At 38.0% G+C, this 16,681-nt stretch overlaps 1 protein-coding gene across 13 annotated transcripts; it reads right to left on the bottom strand.

Moving 5' to 3' along the window:
- Positions 1-1,283: 1,283 nt before the first annotated feature.
- LOC103724048 (integrator complex subunit 9 homolog) lies at positions 1,284-15,295 on the bottom strand. Of its 13 annotated transcripts, none has more exons than XM_039132819.1 (13): positions 14,980-15,294; positions 13,792-13,912; positions 10,867-11,087; positions 10,462-10,761; positions 10,176-10,387; positions 9,346-9,702; positions 8,995-9,205; positions 5,056-5,148; positions 4,857-4,948; positions 3,707-3,845; positions 3,477-3,562; positions 2,432-2,483; positions 1,284-2,320 (listed from the first exon to the last, which is right to left on the bottom strand). In XM_039132819.1, the coding sequence occupies exons 3-13, from the start codon at positions 10,873-10,875 to the stop codon at positions 1,811-1,813; spliced, it is 2,061 nt and encodes a 686-aa protein (XP_038988747.1). In that variant the 5' UTR covers positions 10,876-11,087; positions 13,792-13,912; positions 14,980-15,294; the 3' UTR covers positions 1,284-1,810. The 13 variants fall into 13 exon arrangements, with proteins under 13 accessions (XP_038988747.1, XP_038988746.1, XP_026656152.1 ...); XM_039132818.1 differs by having other exon boundaries at positions 10,170-10,387; positions 10,995-11,087; positions 14,980-15,293; XM_026800351.2 differs by having other exon boundaries at positions 10,170-10,387; positions 10,991-11,087; positions 14,980-15,293.
- Positions 15,296-16,681: the final 1,386 nt, after the last annotated feature.

The following is a 16,681-nucleotide window of genomic DNA, read 5'->3' on the forward strand; positions in this document are numbered from 1 at the left end:
CAAGCCTCCATGGAGCAAACGGGTCTTAAACCAGGCATGACGAGGAATACTGTATATGTCTTGTGTGGGCCATAATTTTCAGGCCCAGTCAAAGACTAGATTTTAGTTTTGCCAAAAAATAAAAAAAAGGACCAGAGTTTAGTCGATATCAAATAGGTTTGGATTGTTAAAGGAAAACTCTAGGGTGTTGCTTGCTGCTTGGTGACATTTTAGAGCAAGATGACCTAGTAATGCCCATCCTACATTTAGTTTACATGGGAGCACAGCACCACAAAAAAAGTTACAATTGGCTTGTTCTCCTTGGTCGAATCTATTGGTTGAAAGAAGGACTCACCTTCCTCCATGTGAATCTATCGCAAGATCTCAAAGCACTCCAAACTCTATCATTCGTCCGCATACACAAATCTCAAAGAGACAAATGGATGATCCAGTAATAGATTCATGCGAAATATGGTGGATCCTCTTGTGCGAAAGATACACCTCCGACCCTATGGCATGTTCGCAATGCGAGTAGAGCAGCATGATCATTGAGTATGCCAACTAGTTCAAGAATCTTATGACCATAAACAGCTATGTCATGAATGAATTTAAATGATCGAGAAACCAAGAAGATTGAATTGCGCTTGAACATCTAATAAGTGACAGTTTATTGTAAAATGAGACCCTAGATGAGACCTTGTAGCTAGACTTTTGGGTCGAGTAACACGAGAACGGTAGGAAACCAACCAAAGGTCGTCCATCTAGCAAGTGCTAACAACTCACCTTGTGAATCTCATCGTGATGCATATTAAGCAAGAAAGCAAGTTTGAGATCTAGCAAAAACCAGATCACTACATTTGAAAGCTAAAACAAGTAAAATGCCTGTAAGAAGCGCTACCAAACAGAGCATCGGATACGCTAAAACGCCTTGAACATTAACAAAACTAGGCTCGAAGTTCCAACCGCAAGAGAAAAAAATGATGCACGACACCACATCAAATATGTTTAAATGATTTATATATCTCCTCCTTGCTGCTCTAGCTAGTTCGCTTAACACAAGAAAAGACTTGATGTACTAATTTGCAAAATTTTAACACATACAAAGCCCACATTTACTGTACTAATTTGGACAAATCAATTCTAAATGTGCCCTAGCCCCTTAACGCCCTCCTCTTTATGAAATGACTATAAGACTGTTATTTCTTCTTTTTTTTTTGGCCTTAACCATCATTCTAAACAAATATTGTTGACAACTTGGATTTCATACCTCTAGAGCTAATACGTGCAACAAGGAATGCCTTGAGTCAGTACATAAGAGCTTTCAGGTTTGTGCTTTACCATTACTTAACCATCAAAAGCCTGGCATCTCTTAATTTGCATGTTTAATACAACGTTGGCACTATACAACAATATCAATCTCTAAAAATGATACAGCAAATGTAAACTCCTTGAGGGAAACCAAAGGTGGAAGGCTGAAGTAACAAACCATTTCGTATGGTTGCTAGCTCACTCTTCTGAATCTATGATGACATACCGCATAGCAAATGCAGCACATGTATGAGCTTCTCTCTCAACCATGCAGTTCAGAATCTTCAGATATCTGAACGGCAGCAGAAAGTTTACCCATGGCTAAATTTCACTAGCTGCAAGAATTTTTTGCATTAAATCCAGAGAGCTGAGCTTTTGTGAGCCGACAAAGTGGTCGCTGAATAAACTGATCTTTATTAAACAAATGACTACAGGGGCGGCACATACTGCAGGTGCAGAACTTTTGCTTTTCTTTTTATGAGAAATGCTGGATGCATAGAAGTATTTTCGGTATCATGTTTTCTCAAATTCCACCACAAACACTGCTGAAAGCTTCATAAATTAAGGCAGCCATAGTTTTGTCTCTGCAATAGATTACAGTCTTGGTGCCACTTGTTTCAATCATAGCCTCCTCTGGCTTCGTGATCTGAATTGAGAAGACACCATCTGTCCCATTTTTGTCCCAATGAATCGATCCAATAATCCCCCTTTCCTGCAAGGCCATAAGAAGGCGTACAGGATCTGCAGAACCCCAGTGCAGTAACTGTTTGTTTGAGAGGTCAAGCAGTTCCTTTGAAGCAACCAACAGATATTTTCCATTGTTTAAGAGAAGCTGACCCTTCAATCTTGCAATCGCCATATTCCTTTCTGTCAATTTTCTAGGCTTGAGCTGAAATGCCAGATCCGTTGCCAAGCAGACCTCAAAGTCACTCCTTAAACCTGGCACATGTAGCATTACATTCTTCAAGTAATACAAGATTGAGCATGAGCTGTCATCCTTTAAAGGGCATTGCAACCTCAAATCTTCAGGGAACTGTAATAACGCACAAGATAGAAAAGGTAAGAATGGACTATCAGCAGGCCAGAATATAGCATATACCTGAATATCTGAATCAAAAAGAATGTAAAAAATGAAATAAAGTACCAGAACAAGCTTCGGCTGCAGCATTTCCAGCAAAGGTCTAACTTTCTGCATCCTACAAGCAAGAAACAGAAGCTGCTTGTCAAAGGAGATGGTAAATTTTTCTTTTTACTAGAAGTTCCTAGGTTCATAGAAAAGCAGCAAACTTTTTCAAGTCAACAAAGGAAGCCTGGAGATAAAGAAAGAGATGAAATTGACTAAATTATAAGCATAGACATACGTTCAGCTGTACTATAGAAGTTGGGAGCACCAAGCTGCGTAGATTTTAAAGTCAATAGAGGTTGGAGGAGGAAATGTTAAAATTCTTTGCACAGAACATAAGTTTTATGAAGAGCCTATCTACAACTTTACATTGAAAAATAGGGTTAAAAGTTTATACCGCAGCAAGAGAGGAAGGATAAAGAGTGGCGTTCTTTTTAAAAAGATTGGAGTCCAGCACCTTAAGAAATGCTAAAAGATATTCTAATCATTTGCAGCATCATGCTCACTACTATCAGACTTTAAGAAATGCTAAGGGTACTTTGCTGATCTACTAAGGATATATGGCACTTTTTTTACCTTTTCATTCTTTCTCTTTTCTCTAATCTTATCTTGATCTTTGGTCGGTATGAAGTCATTTATATTTTTATTGGTTATTTTACAAGAAAAAATGGCTGCTCTACTTGGTTTAGTTTCAATTATATCAAGAAATTTAAATGGTATTGCTAGATCTTTTTTTTTATTGCCTTAGGATATTTCCGCATGAACTACATTATTACTCATGACCTTACTGGCTATTTATCCAACTTACAGAAAAGAAAACTTCAAAAATGAGAAAGAAAAATATGAGAATCATCTCTAAAAGCTAGGACTTGATCTATTCTGCTTTTAGCTGTCTTTGTAAGTGCATCACAACAATGAATACCAATATGGGATTAGAATTTCCAAATTATAATGCATAAACAAGCATCTATAATTTGCTGACATGCATGCTTCCAACATACAGATATAAAGCATGCATTTAGATGCAGATCATTAACAAAAACAATGGAGAGCCATCTGAGCTTACCTTATTCCTGAAAGAAATGAACATTGGAGGACCTTCATTGCCACCATCTTAAAAGGCAATAGAGCCACTTCAGCATCAGCTCCTTCCTGCAAGTTATACATTAATTAGCACAATCGATGGGTACAAAGAAAAATTAACATATGAATAATTCATTTAAGAAACATTTTAATGGGATGTGATAGCGTATGGACCATATAATAATAAAGCAAACATGAAAAAAGCATGCATACCTCCACAACAAGTACACACCTGGGATCTGCATGCCAACGACGAAGCAAGTGAACAACAGGACCAAGCCTGAGACTCCAATGAGGAGAAAACACTATGCATGGCTCCTGCCACATCATTCTATGAAGCGTCTTAGTTCCACTATGATGGGAAATAAATGAAATGGCAAATGTAAGTACATATTAACTCCTAATAGCTTCAGTTCAATAATTTGTGACATCATCAAAATGGTATTTACATGTTAGTAGTTCGATGTTTTTTATTCCTGCTTAAGCATTGCCTCATTTGCATTTGATAATATATCTTCATTTTTCACATGCTTCGAGTGAGGAAGCCAAAGAATATATCCAATAAAACTGAGACAGAACATTTTCTTTCAATATGGAAAGCACATGAGTAAGTTACCATGGACAGGCCTTGGCTGATAAATAATGCACCAGCTCCACAAATCCTCCTCCATTCTTTACTGTTTACAGCCATATCATCAATTATGCAAACTTTCCTCACATCATCTCTCGCTATTTCTATCAAGGTCCTTCATGACCTTCCTCTACACTCTGAAGATCCCTCAGCTAATATCCAGATGCCCCTTCTATAGTGAGTGTACTAGCCCTCATGCATTTGACAAATATGTTTGGATGTGTCCAAGATTGAAATATGAACCTTTGCTGATTTATTAGTGCTAAATAGTACTGAAATATGTGATGTGCCTTAGAAACTAATCTATAAGACTTTCGTACCTGACTAGCTTGGCTAGGAGGGAGGAAGGAAGAGGAAGAATAGGAGGAGACAGGATTTGGATTCTACGTTACTAGGTAGTGACTCTTCCCCATGTCTTAGATTTTAAGACTTAATGCTTTGACGCCTTCCAACTTAATTTTTGTATATACATAGTTCGAAATCCAAAAAACACGGTTATTTTTAAAATAGATAATTTCTCTTGCAAGTAACCTTCTCCATGACTTTGAATCAAGTTTTGATTTAATTACTATTTTGCATCTTGTCGTCTGTTCTAGCTTATAACATTTTAAATGAATTATATATTAGAGATCAACAAGCATTAATTATTCAGGATGGAATTCATAAAATGTACAATCATATCAAAATAGATTAAGATAATGATCAGGATTGCTAGAGGAATGGAGGTCTTACAATAAGTTAGATGAGTTAAGAATTGGAAACAATAGTAGTTTTTTCTCATCCATAAGCTCCACATGGCCAAACAGCGCCTCACCGGAGAATAGCTACATAACCAATCAACAGCATCATCTCCATTCTTGGACCATCGAAGCATGCCATAAAAATGTAAATTTGACATTGCATGAATCATAACAAGCATAGAGAAATAAACCTTCTGTTGTCGTTGCTTACAGAGCCATTCTGGTACAGCATTAGTAAATGCTAACATCTCTTCTGCAGCAGTAGAAATCATAAATATGGGAACCTTATATAGACAAGCAGTATGGTTAGCTGTTAGCATAAACAACACAATAAACATATCTTAAAAAAGGAATGTTAAAAAGTACCGGACATGGATGTATCATGTACGCACATGGTAATGAGCATGTAGTAATATCAGATAGAACAAGAACAAGCAGCAAATGGGATCCAAAGGAAAGATGCAAACAAATTTCAAAAAAAAAAAAATTAAAAAAAAAAAAGCGAAGAGGCCACAATTTGCCCTAAACACATCAACACATACAGGATCCATATTGAAAACTGTATGCTAGATGGAAACAGTAAGGTGAGGACAAAACACATCGAGGCAATCAGAATACAAATGATGAATCAGAGCACATGGAGCCATCTCAATATTTTCCTGTAAAGAAAAATATGGTGGGCTGACTGATCTTTACATCAGTTTATGAAAGAGCCCAATGCAACAAAATGCATACACAATTAAGAGGCTGTATGGCAATCCTTGAATCAGAAGCTACATATCTTAGGACAGAAGCAATCAACACATCAGCACCAATGCTCGGATGCTGAACTGAAAGAAGCTGAATCAATGGAATTCATGTTCATCAATTAATCAGAGAAGTGAAAACGGAGGATAATAACTGGAAAGATGGCACTCGGCAGGCTTCAGTTAATGCAGATGCTACAGGTTTCGAGAGACACAAAAGTTGTGATAGTGATTTTATGAAGTGGATTTCCAACTTCATTTCATCCTGGCATCCTACCTCATAACTGCTCCTCCAGCAGGCAATGGAGCAATTGTAACCATTCATCATTGTTGTAATCATTCATCATTCATGTCACATTTGACTCAAAATATTTGAATCAGATTTAAATCCAGAAGAAAAAAATTTGTATTCTTCTCAAACAATTTTTACAAGTACATATGACTCATAATTCCAACCTAAAAAGGTCAGTCATCTGCCTGTCTGGTGCACACCCACTCATGGGTGCTTAGTTTGAAAGGAATCCCCAGCTTGAAGCTTATGTACTGATCCTCCAATTTGCCCTATCAGATATTACACTATATATAGGTTATCTCACTAGAAAACTAGGTAGAGTACTTCAAATTACAAGACCCAACAACCACCCCAAAAAATGTCGTAGCAGAACCTAATAAACTGTAACCTGTCTATCCCTTAATAGCAGACTCCTGTTTCCCAGACAGACCAAGGTCCATTATCCCACCCTGAACCTTCTTTTGAACCCCTAGAGAACCACTACTCTATCCACGGTCATTACACATCTGTTTCAGATGTCAACCTTTTTGTGGATCAGGGAAATAAAAGAAGCCGGTAAACAATAACTAAAACAACTGATTGACACGACACCTACCTTAAGTTGGAACCTGTCGTAGTTTTAGACTGATGACGCAAGATAGGCTCATCATTTGGCTAAGAGTGCATGGATCAATATGATAGAATCCTATTGAAAACACAATTAATTTGCTAATCATTTAATTTGAATGGTAACATGTGACTTGTATAAGATAGAATGTTTCAATACACATAAAAAAAAATTCTCCAGTGCAGAAGTGAGCAACTAATTAATAAGGACGTTAGAGAATGATTTGTTATAGCATAATTATAGAACAAAGCACTTTAACCTATAACTTATCACAAGTTCATATTTTCAGTATAAGAAAAAGGGGAAGATTACCATCAATCTAGAATTTCCAAAATGTAAAGTTAAAATAGCCTTGATTATTTTTGAATGATTTAAAAAAAAAAAAGTTGATCATAAAAGTGGCAAAAACAACACTCAACATGGCAAAGTACAAAGACTGCAGAAATGTTGAGGTGAAGTTTATCTAAACTCGAGAAAGAAATTCCCGGACAATAGACTTGATAGGAAAAGAAACCTTGTTCTAAGTGAAATAAATAGGAGAAACTCAGCAGTTCATTCAAAGAAAGCTTAAACCAGGAAAAGGACTTCCTTTCTGTTTTTGTGTCAAAATTGAATTCTCACAAACTAAAGCAGAAGGAGGGGGCAAAAAAAAAGACAGCTTCACTAAGATTATAACAAAGCTCCAAACTAGAAGAACAGACAAATGTCTTAACCCTATGGGGGCGTTTGATATGGGGTGATCGTCCTAGGATCAAGGTGATGTGGATGGAGGTGATGAGATCACCACGTTTGATTGCACCACGGTGATCCTATGTGGCGGTGATCTTAAATCACCTCCACTCCTCAAATCACCCTCCAACTCGATGATGGGATACCCATCCTTGAGGTCGGAAATCCAAGATCACCCCAGGGCAGTGATCCTGCGCTGAAAGTTAAAGACAAAAATACCTCTCAAGTTAGCAAAAAAAATTGATATATCAATATACCATCAATATATTATGTCAATGTTATATATATATATATATATATATATATATATATATATATATATATATATATATATATATATATTATGTTGATATTATATTTTATATTAATGATATATATTATATTATAATATATTACTAATCATATTATTATCCTATTATTATTGAAGAATAATTTTAAATTCTAGTAGAAATATATTATTATATTTTATATTTATATAATGAAAATATTTAATATATTACTATATTACTCCTATTTACCTTATTTTTCTAATCAAAATAATTATCAGTATTAAAAAAATATTTTATAAGTATAAATAAAATATTAATTCTATAATGAAAAATAACATATTTTTATAAGATTAATAATTTATAGGAGTAATAAATATATTTTTATAGAATATATTAATAATTAATTATTGATAAATATATTAATATTTTATTATAATATATTTTATATGATTAATAAATATATGATAAGGGCTACTAAAAGTAGAATATGTGACAAAATTATGGAGTTATTATAGGAATTAGTACATTGACTTATATTTTTAATTCATGAGAATTAAAAATACATAAAAAATCCATCTAAGATATATCAAGGATATTTGTGGTATTATGTAGTCAGTGACCTTGGATCCCCGTACCATACCAAACAAGTTACTCATGGATATTCGAGGATTTTTAATCACTGGACCATGGCTTACCAAACACATTGATCTTAGATCACCGGGGATCAAATCACCCTAGCATTCGGATCACCGGAAATTTTAGATCACCGTGGTGATCCTGTTGGGGTTACCAAACGCCCCCTATGGATTTCAGCAAACAGGAATTTTGAAGGTTCAAATTGCATCTTCACTATTGGTAATTTCAAAAATCTTTTTCATCATAATAGTTATACTCGTGGGTCTGCTAATTATATTTTTTTACAAATTTGATAACATGGATTAGCATAGGCACCAGTGGACTAAAAGACATTTGAAATATTATTAGATAAATCGCTAGAAACAAAACAAGTTTAAGTAAACAAAGCGAGGTAACTTCTTTCTGCTGATGTGCCAGTGTTAATTGTGAAGATGGAAGATATAAATGGCATGTATTTCAACAAACTACTTGGAGATGCTTTCCTCTCATGTCTTTTCTCATTGGCCTCTATTTGTGAGACAAAAAGTTGGCTGAACAATATCTCTAAACTCCAATTACATGAACTAGTATATATTTCCTTTGATATGCTATTCAGCGTGATGCAATTACAGACTAAGAAAGAATTGAATAACCAGGAAAGCCTAATGAAATTTATAAGCAGTTCAGCAGTTTTGCATACATAAAATATCTAACCCTAATCTAACAGTACCAATGATTATCTTGAAATTTAAGATGTAATCACAAATGGAACTTGCTATGCCAAAACATTGTGAGAAGGGCTGGACATGAATGCATGCATGTAGGCACAAGCACGCACGCACCCACACAGAGAGAGGTCATGGTTTAAGTACTTTCAGATGTGAAGATTCTAGTAACCGTGATAGCTGCTCCAGAAGGAGAAGTACTACTCCAAGTCGACCTACTGGTATCAGAGCAGAACCTCCCATTTGCAAGGAATCTAAGATGCAGGAGCATACGAAACTGATCTTGTCAATTTCCTCCAAATTCTCATCAATGCCACCTAAACATCTGAGAATTTCATCCTCATTGTCATAATCAGTTCTGCAGCAAATTAATTGATAAATCTCAAGACACATGATTTAAAGAAAATCTAAATGAAATCAAATGTATAAAGACATGCGAATATAAGGTAAAAATACTCAAATTCAAGATATTGTCAGAATAACATAAAGTGAACATACCTGATAGCTGAAACATCACAAAGAGGAGCATCTTTATGCATCGGTTCACTATGATTATTATTTCCATTAAAGTCATTACCCTTCTTAGCCATGCTATTCAAGGATGACAGATCAGAAAACAGAATTAAATCATTCCCCTGTAAAGAATGGTAATCAAAGTCCATTGCATGAGAAGACTCAAATATGGAGCTTGACAAGTATGTAATATTTCTTCTTGGACCATTTACTGTCCAATTGCAACTTCCAATTTCCAAACCAGAGCTGAATGCTTTCAAGATTATGGTGCCATTGTAGCAAACTTCTTCAGCATACTTCACAGACTGGACTTTCTGCATGCATTCCTTTATATCTGATGCGCTGACAGATACAAACAATTACAAGCACAAAGTGAAGTATCAGAAGGCAATAAGGAAAGCAACCACAAAATAGCTAATTAACATAGCAACAAACAATTTATGATGGTCAACAACTTGATTTTGCAACTAAAAGAGAGGTTTAAAAAATCACACTTCCTAAAAGTTAGGTTTCTATGTCAACAAGAAAACACTTGAAATTGTTATTCACTTTGAGAGAATCTGGTGAAGAGAAGAGTTAATTCCTGGGAAGAATGATTGTTATGTTTCTGTTTGCAGTGAATATCATTCAAAACATCAAATTGAAAACTTATAATGCAGAAAAAGTGCATCCAACGCAAAATATATGCATGACACAAGTATGTCGATAAATCGTACTTTCAGATTTATACGAAGATGATGTAAATTAGTCAATATGAGATAAGAATTATTTATACTCCGAGTAGTTTACCAAACAAGAAGGAAAGAAACCTGTACAGGGGCATCCAGCTCCCAAGCTCCTCGCCGTCTTCCCCCATCACGACCTCTCTCAATGCCGGAGGGAGCTTCTCAAGCTCTTCCCACTTCATCCACTCCGGAAGCCCCGGTCTCTCATCGGGACCATAGAATTGCACAAATTCAGCATGCATTGCTACGAGTTCCTCCATCATGAGCCTTCCAATCCTCGCCGTCGCCTCCGTAGCATAAATCTACAACCCAAAACCACCCCAAATCAAATCAAATCCCAAATCTCAAACTAATTTCTTTTTTCATAGTCAATTACCTTGCCGGAGAACTTGGGGTTTCTAGCAAGGAAGGGCAGGCCGAGCATGCCGGCGGGGGTGGAGACCAAGATGGCGCCGATGAGAGAGGGGTCCCATAGGTGGAGGGCAGCAACGGTCTTGTACCAGGGCTGCGCTTTTATGAGACCGGAGGCGTTGGCGTCGTTGTCGGTGGCGGAGATGGGGGCGAAGACGGTGAGGGCAGAGAGGTCGAGGGGGCACTCCAGGAGGAGACGGAAGCCGCACAGCTCCAGCATGTAGCACGGCGGGAAGTGGTATCCCCCACCTTGGCTCAAGCAAGTCTTATTTAAAAAAGGAAGAAAAAATAGAAATCAAAGTTAGAACCCTTAAGAATTTAAAAAAAAAAAAAAGAAGAAAATTTCTCAAAATGGAGTTGAGAGGCACACTAGCTTCATGGAGTCCGGCTTCCAGAAACCCTACCGGAGGGGCAACATAGAAAATTTCTTAACATGGACAGAATTGAACTAGCCTGCTATCGAAGGATCGCCATGCAACGAAACTGGAACTTACGCACTAGCTTCATGAAGTCCAGCCGGCTTCCAAAAAATTTCTTAAGATGGAGTTGAGAGGCGCAATAGCTTTGCAGTTTGCTTTAATAAATAATCTTCTTCAACATGAAAAAAAGTAGAAGATCATTATTCGAGTGATCTAGAAATGTAAAAACAGCAAATACTAGTAAACTGACAAAGTACACACACACACACACATATATATATATATATGTATGTCGCTTTATCTTTTCTTCACTAATCGAACATTTATTAGTTTATCTATTTTATCTTTACATTCAGTCATTTTATCTTATCCTAGTTTATCTTACTCTAGTTCTTAGCATAGATCATAGTCCCGATTATCCTTTTTACGAGAAGGTGGGACTTTAGTTATGAAAGTTTTTAAAACTCAAGATAGTAGAACCAACTACCACTTGTACTTTGTTCTGGTTTAGACATCAGTTGCACACCCACACAATCATTCGGCACAGCTGCATGCCCATTGGAGAAAAAATGGTGCCAACACTTCCTTGTACCATCTCAATTGCATCAAACAAAAATTGTAATATTAAAAAGAAAGGCTTCCCGTTTCTCCATTTGCATACCCTGACATACAAGTCAAATTCTACCCTCCCATACTCCTCATGATTTAAGTTGCACGAGGATGAGGATCATTGCAAAATCTTTGTAAGGTAAGATTAACTCTAGGTAGTCACCATGAGAGCCAGGAGACATATGATGCAAGACAGCAACAGAAATCGATTCTACTAGCAACACGCACATGCTCTCAATAAGTTTTCTCGTTCAAGGAATGACAAATAGAACAATTTGAAATGAAGGAGGGAGACGGAAGAAGAGAGAGAGAGAGAGAGAGAGAAGCTTATCTTGAATCGCTTCACCTTAAAAGCCTGCTTCACAAAGTTACTGTTGCTTGCTGGAACCTGCTAGATCTTGATGCTAAATTGCTAAAGCATGTCATGATTGGTCGGTAGAGAAGCTATAAAGCATGTCACAATTGCCAGATCTTGCCTCCACACCTCAAAATCATGGAGAGGAGTGGAGAGCAAAGGCAACAAGAGAGAAGAGGAGGAGCTTTTGGTGATTCACTGTATATATTAGAATTACTCCTAGAGTACCTATTTATTGGGTGAAATCAACCTAAACTTCCCTCAATATCCTATGAAAATTGAGAGATGATATAGATGTTGATATACTTATGTAGAATCCAACTTTGACCCAAAGTTCAATAATTCCCATGTCAAATTAAGCCCCAAGATGTTGAGGAATACTTTTAACAAGAAAAGTTAATGCTCGGTTGGCCTTTTTTTTGGTGGATTAGGAGCATTATTTTTGATACAAAAATATCAATAAATTGAAAAATGTTCGCATTGTTAATATATTTGTCTTGGATGACTTTACCCTATTTTGAAGTTTACTGCTGATCTAGGAGGGTTTTGGTGTTTGTTTTTGCAGTTAAATTGGTATCATCGTTTCTATTAGTTGTGGAAGTTAAGAGTCTTTTTTGTTTATTATTAGCTCTCTGCATATAGAATAAACTAAGACTAGATGTTAACGTCTAGCAACTGCTTGTCGGTTTAGCCTTTGAGGGAGCAATTAAGCAACGACTTAGTTCCTCAACCCGCAAACCGTCCATGGTCTCAACATTGACCATGGTCGGCCAGAGCCTCAGCGGAAGAGTATCCACCCAAGGATCCTCCACAACATCCACACTGCATCCATCACCAATCAGCCACCTGGTGTTGGCCAAGAAGTAGGCACATACCTGCAAATCTCCCGCCAAATGAAGGAGCACCTCCGGCCACTCTGAGCTGCCCCGCCTGCCGGTAGGGGTGCAAATGCGACGGGTCGAACCTAGTCATGAGTGACCCGACCTAATCCAATTCTTTGTTCGGTTCCTAATTTTGGACCCAGACTCAACCAAATAGAAGAACGGATCAGATCGGGTCTGGTCCACGGCTATAATTTTTGATCCGACGGGATATTCGGATCCGGTCGGGTCCATGTATGGCCCAGTCCCAACCCAAAAAATTCGAATCTGGATCAAATCTGCTTGTCCTCATATAATTTCCTTATGAAAATATTTTCAGATATTTCTAATAATACGAGAACATGAAAAGTTTCAGAGTTTGCCAGATTTGAAGAATAAATTTGCTCTTTGTTTCTGAAATAAGGAGGTGGACTCTACCTAAATATTGCTCTTGCAGTATTCAAAATTGTAGAAAGGAGAATATGTGTTTCTAAACTCATGAAGATATTTTCTGGGAGAAAGGTAAGACTGTAAGTTAGACTATCCTAATAAGACTGCAGAAAGCAGTGCAATTTCACTAGTTCAGATAAAACCCGGAAAATTTCAAAATAAAGGACAAAAATAATAGTAAAGCTACAGCATTGTCAAAAGTTATCTATAAGTTTCTTCGAGGCATATTAAAGTAATAAAAAATGCATCCAGTGCAATAAATCTGTTTGCAAAAATTTTTGCATCCACCATGCGTCATGATCTAATTCAGCTCAGTATAGCTGTAAGAGAAAAAAACAGATTGTATTTCCAAAGAAATTTGTCAAACATGGAGCATACATCAAAATCATAGATATAATTCGATGAAGAAAATGAAAGCATAGCATTCAAGTCAAATTCATCCAGGTCTCAAAGAGGAAAAAAAGAAAAAAATCCAAATGAAATTGGGAAAAGGCCAGAGGGTATCAATCGTAAAGCAGTTGAACATTTTTCCAAGTGCTGATGACAGCTCCTTATAGTTGTAGGTTTTCAGGTCAACTTTCGGGGGCTCCATCCGTGCTAACCTTGACATACAAAAACCCAAATCCTTGTTTCCCTTCAACATCTTCTTTGTTCTTCGATGGGTTAGTAGCCATCGTGTTCTTCCAATAACTACAGATTGGTGGCTAACCTACCACCTGTGCCCTGTTATATATTACATATACGATGATGGTCAGAATTCGTTTTAAATTACTAAAAGCCAGTATGTTTATGATTGTATCGTTAATGTGAAAATTTTGCCTTGGATGCATAAACTCCAAGCTAAGAGAAGGAAACTAATGGGGCAGAGAAGGCATGAGCAAACCATGAAACTCAAGCCAAAAATTATAAGGAAACATTCCATAGCTTACATAACACCGAAATATCACTGAGAACAAAGCAGACAATAAGATGATTGATCCGTGGATTTCATAAAACAAAATAAAAGGAAAATCACAAAATCCATAATTATAAACCCCTGCTATGGAGATTGGACCATAAGCACATAAGATGGATAGAGCTCAAACCACACTCAGATCATCACAGACAAAGGAACATCAAAGCACTGAAGAAATGACAAACTGTTTCAGCACCATGAACCAAGAAAAAAAGAAGAAAAGAAAGAGAACTATGATCGGTAAAGACACAAAGACGAGAAGAGTTGAAACACGAAATAACAAAATCAAAACCATCAAAAGCTTCAGCAGAAATACAAGACTGTATCAATTCCCATGTTACCACAGAAAAACGCTTATAAGTATCATTCCTTCAGCAATGCAGAAACTAATCAAAAAGCATAATAAATTTCTAAAATTGTTAAAAAAAATACTTTTTGTTCAAAGGAACAGCACTGAAGAACAAATCAAACCTACTTTCTTAAATAAAAAAGAAGGAGGGGGGGGGTGGGGTGGCGGGGTGTGTTGGGGTACTATAAGCATCCAAACAAAGACAGAGATCTGCCAGAAACGTGGGTTAAAAATATAAATAAAAAACGCAACTTTCTCCTCAAAACCCACTCCCAACCCGAATCTTCCCCTGATCAAGACCCCAAAAATCAAATCAATAATATAAATCGAGAAAACAAAGAAGAAAGCGAGAAAGATCAGAGTTTTACCGAAGCCACCTCGAGATATGATAGGAAAATAGAGCCGATCGATTCTCTCTCTCTCTCCTTCCCAACTCCCTCTAAATAGTAAATATGCAGTTCTAGGGTTTCGGCGGAGGGGGGATACCTTGAGAGTCGGAACGAAGTATGCCGAAGTCGCCCCGGACGCCGAAGAGATGCAGGATCTAGGGCTTTGCCGAAGAGATCGAGAGCGATTCGCGATGGGCAAGAAGATCTAGGGTTCTGCCGTCTGGAAGAGAGAGAGCGATGGCCGACGGGATTTGCCGATCTGGGACGGTCAGTCGGGTTGGGACTGGGGATGGCCGGACGGAAGAAGGGAAAATCGAAAGACACGGAAGGGAGAAGGCTCGAAGCTGTGGAAAATCGAAACGGTCGACTGCCGAACGGAGAGTGGAGACCGAAGACTTGTTAAGCTGGTGAGTCAGAGACCGGGCCAGGCCTTAACATAATAGTTGTGCTGATTAGACGGTGAGTACTGGCCCGGACCTTATGACTTGGCTTGCACCCTACGGCCGTAAACCAAAATAATTTTGCAGAGTTCGGTCAGATCGGGTCGGAGTAGGTAATAAGATTAGAAATACAAAATTATCTAAATTTTAAATGAATTGGATCGAATCAGATCAGGCCAGAATTTAGAAAATCCAGATCTTACCCCAAAAATGGAATGGGTCCAATTTTAGAACCTAACCCAGCCTACGGATCCTTTAAAATGGGTCAGATCGAGTTTAATCGGATCAGATCGGGTCACGAGTCAACCCGACCTATTTGCACCCTTAGTAACCGGTCTATAACGAGCAATCATTATCTGACTCCAAAAGCACTATAACTCAAGAACCAATATCGCCGCATGTCGAGTAATCAATACCTCTCTCCTCGTAAAAAGAGACTGGACACCCATCCCTCCTTCCTAAGTCAGCTGGCAAACTATCTCCCATGCCATCGAGTGCACCCTGTGTCCGCCGCCATATGAGCTCCACAGAAAACTTTAGAGAAGTCGCTCAATCCTCAATAGCATAGACTTCAGAATGATTGCGTTAGACTTGAGATAAACTGGTATTAAGCTCAAGACCGATCTCACCAACGTCAGCCAGGCCACCATAGATAAAGAGGCTGCTTTTCAACCCTCAAGCCACTCCTAGATGTGTTGCACCATACTGAGGCACTCTGTCATCTGTAATTTGCTCTTAGTGATGGGGACACCCAGGTAACTCCACGCTCTCTCTTGCTCTCTCATGCCAAGGAGCCTTCTGATAGCCTACTTCATCTGCAACTCCGTCTTCGGATTGAAGCAGATAGTAGATTTGAGAAGGTTTACCCTCTGACCTGATGCCTAATAGTAGTCCTCCAAGACAGCTCTGAGGGTCAGTGTGTCCCTCATCCTCGCTCTAACTAGGAGAAGGTAGTCGTCTGCAAGCAAAAGATGGGAGATCAATCGAGCACCAGGGGCTAGCACGGAGGCATCTATCGCCTGCTCCTGACACGCAACCCCTAGGGCTCGAGATAGCACATTAGCGCATATGATGAACAGGTAAGGGAATAAGGGGCAACCTTGACGTAGCTCGATGATGGAGTGGAAGAAAGGCGACAACGTCCTGTTGATCAGGATGGAAAAGAATGGCCTCTACACATAGCCAAGAATCTAAATGATTCAAATCTCGTGGAAACTAAAGATCTCCAGTGCAAACCTGAAGAAGACCCAGCGAACTCGATCACAAGCTCTCTCTCCATATGTAGTTTCACTGCTATATAGCTCTGTCGACTCAGGGCACGTTGTAGATCTCACATCATCTCCAAGGCAATCAGGATGT

This window comes from Phoenix dactylifera, chromosome 13 (genome assembly GCF_009389715.1).
Source record: "Phoenix dactylifera cultivar Barhee BC4 chromosome 13, palm_55x_up_171113_PBpolish2nd_filt_p, whole genome shotgun sequence".
NCBI classification, from domain to species: Eukaryota; Viridiplantae; Streptophyta; class Magnoliopsida; order Arecales; family Arecaceae; genus Phoenix; species Phoenix dactylifera.

Excerpts from the sequence above, each read along its gene's own strand:
- LOC103724048 (XM_008815190.4), bottom strand. Across the intron at positions 10,388-10,461 it reads ACCCCAAGTTCTCCGGCAAG|ATTTATGCTACGGAGGCGAC; the intron begins GTAATTGACTAT and ends TTTGGGTTGTAG. Across the intron at positions 9,703-10,169 it reads AGCTGGATGCCCCTGTACAG|CGCATCAGATATAAAGGAAT; the intron begins GTTTCTTTCCTT and ends TGTATCTGTCAG.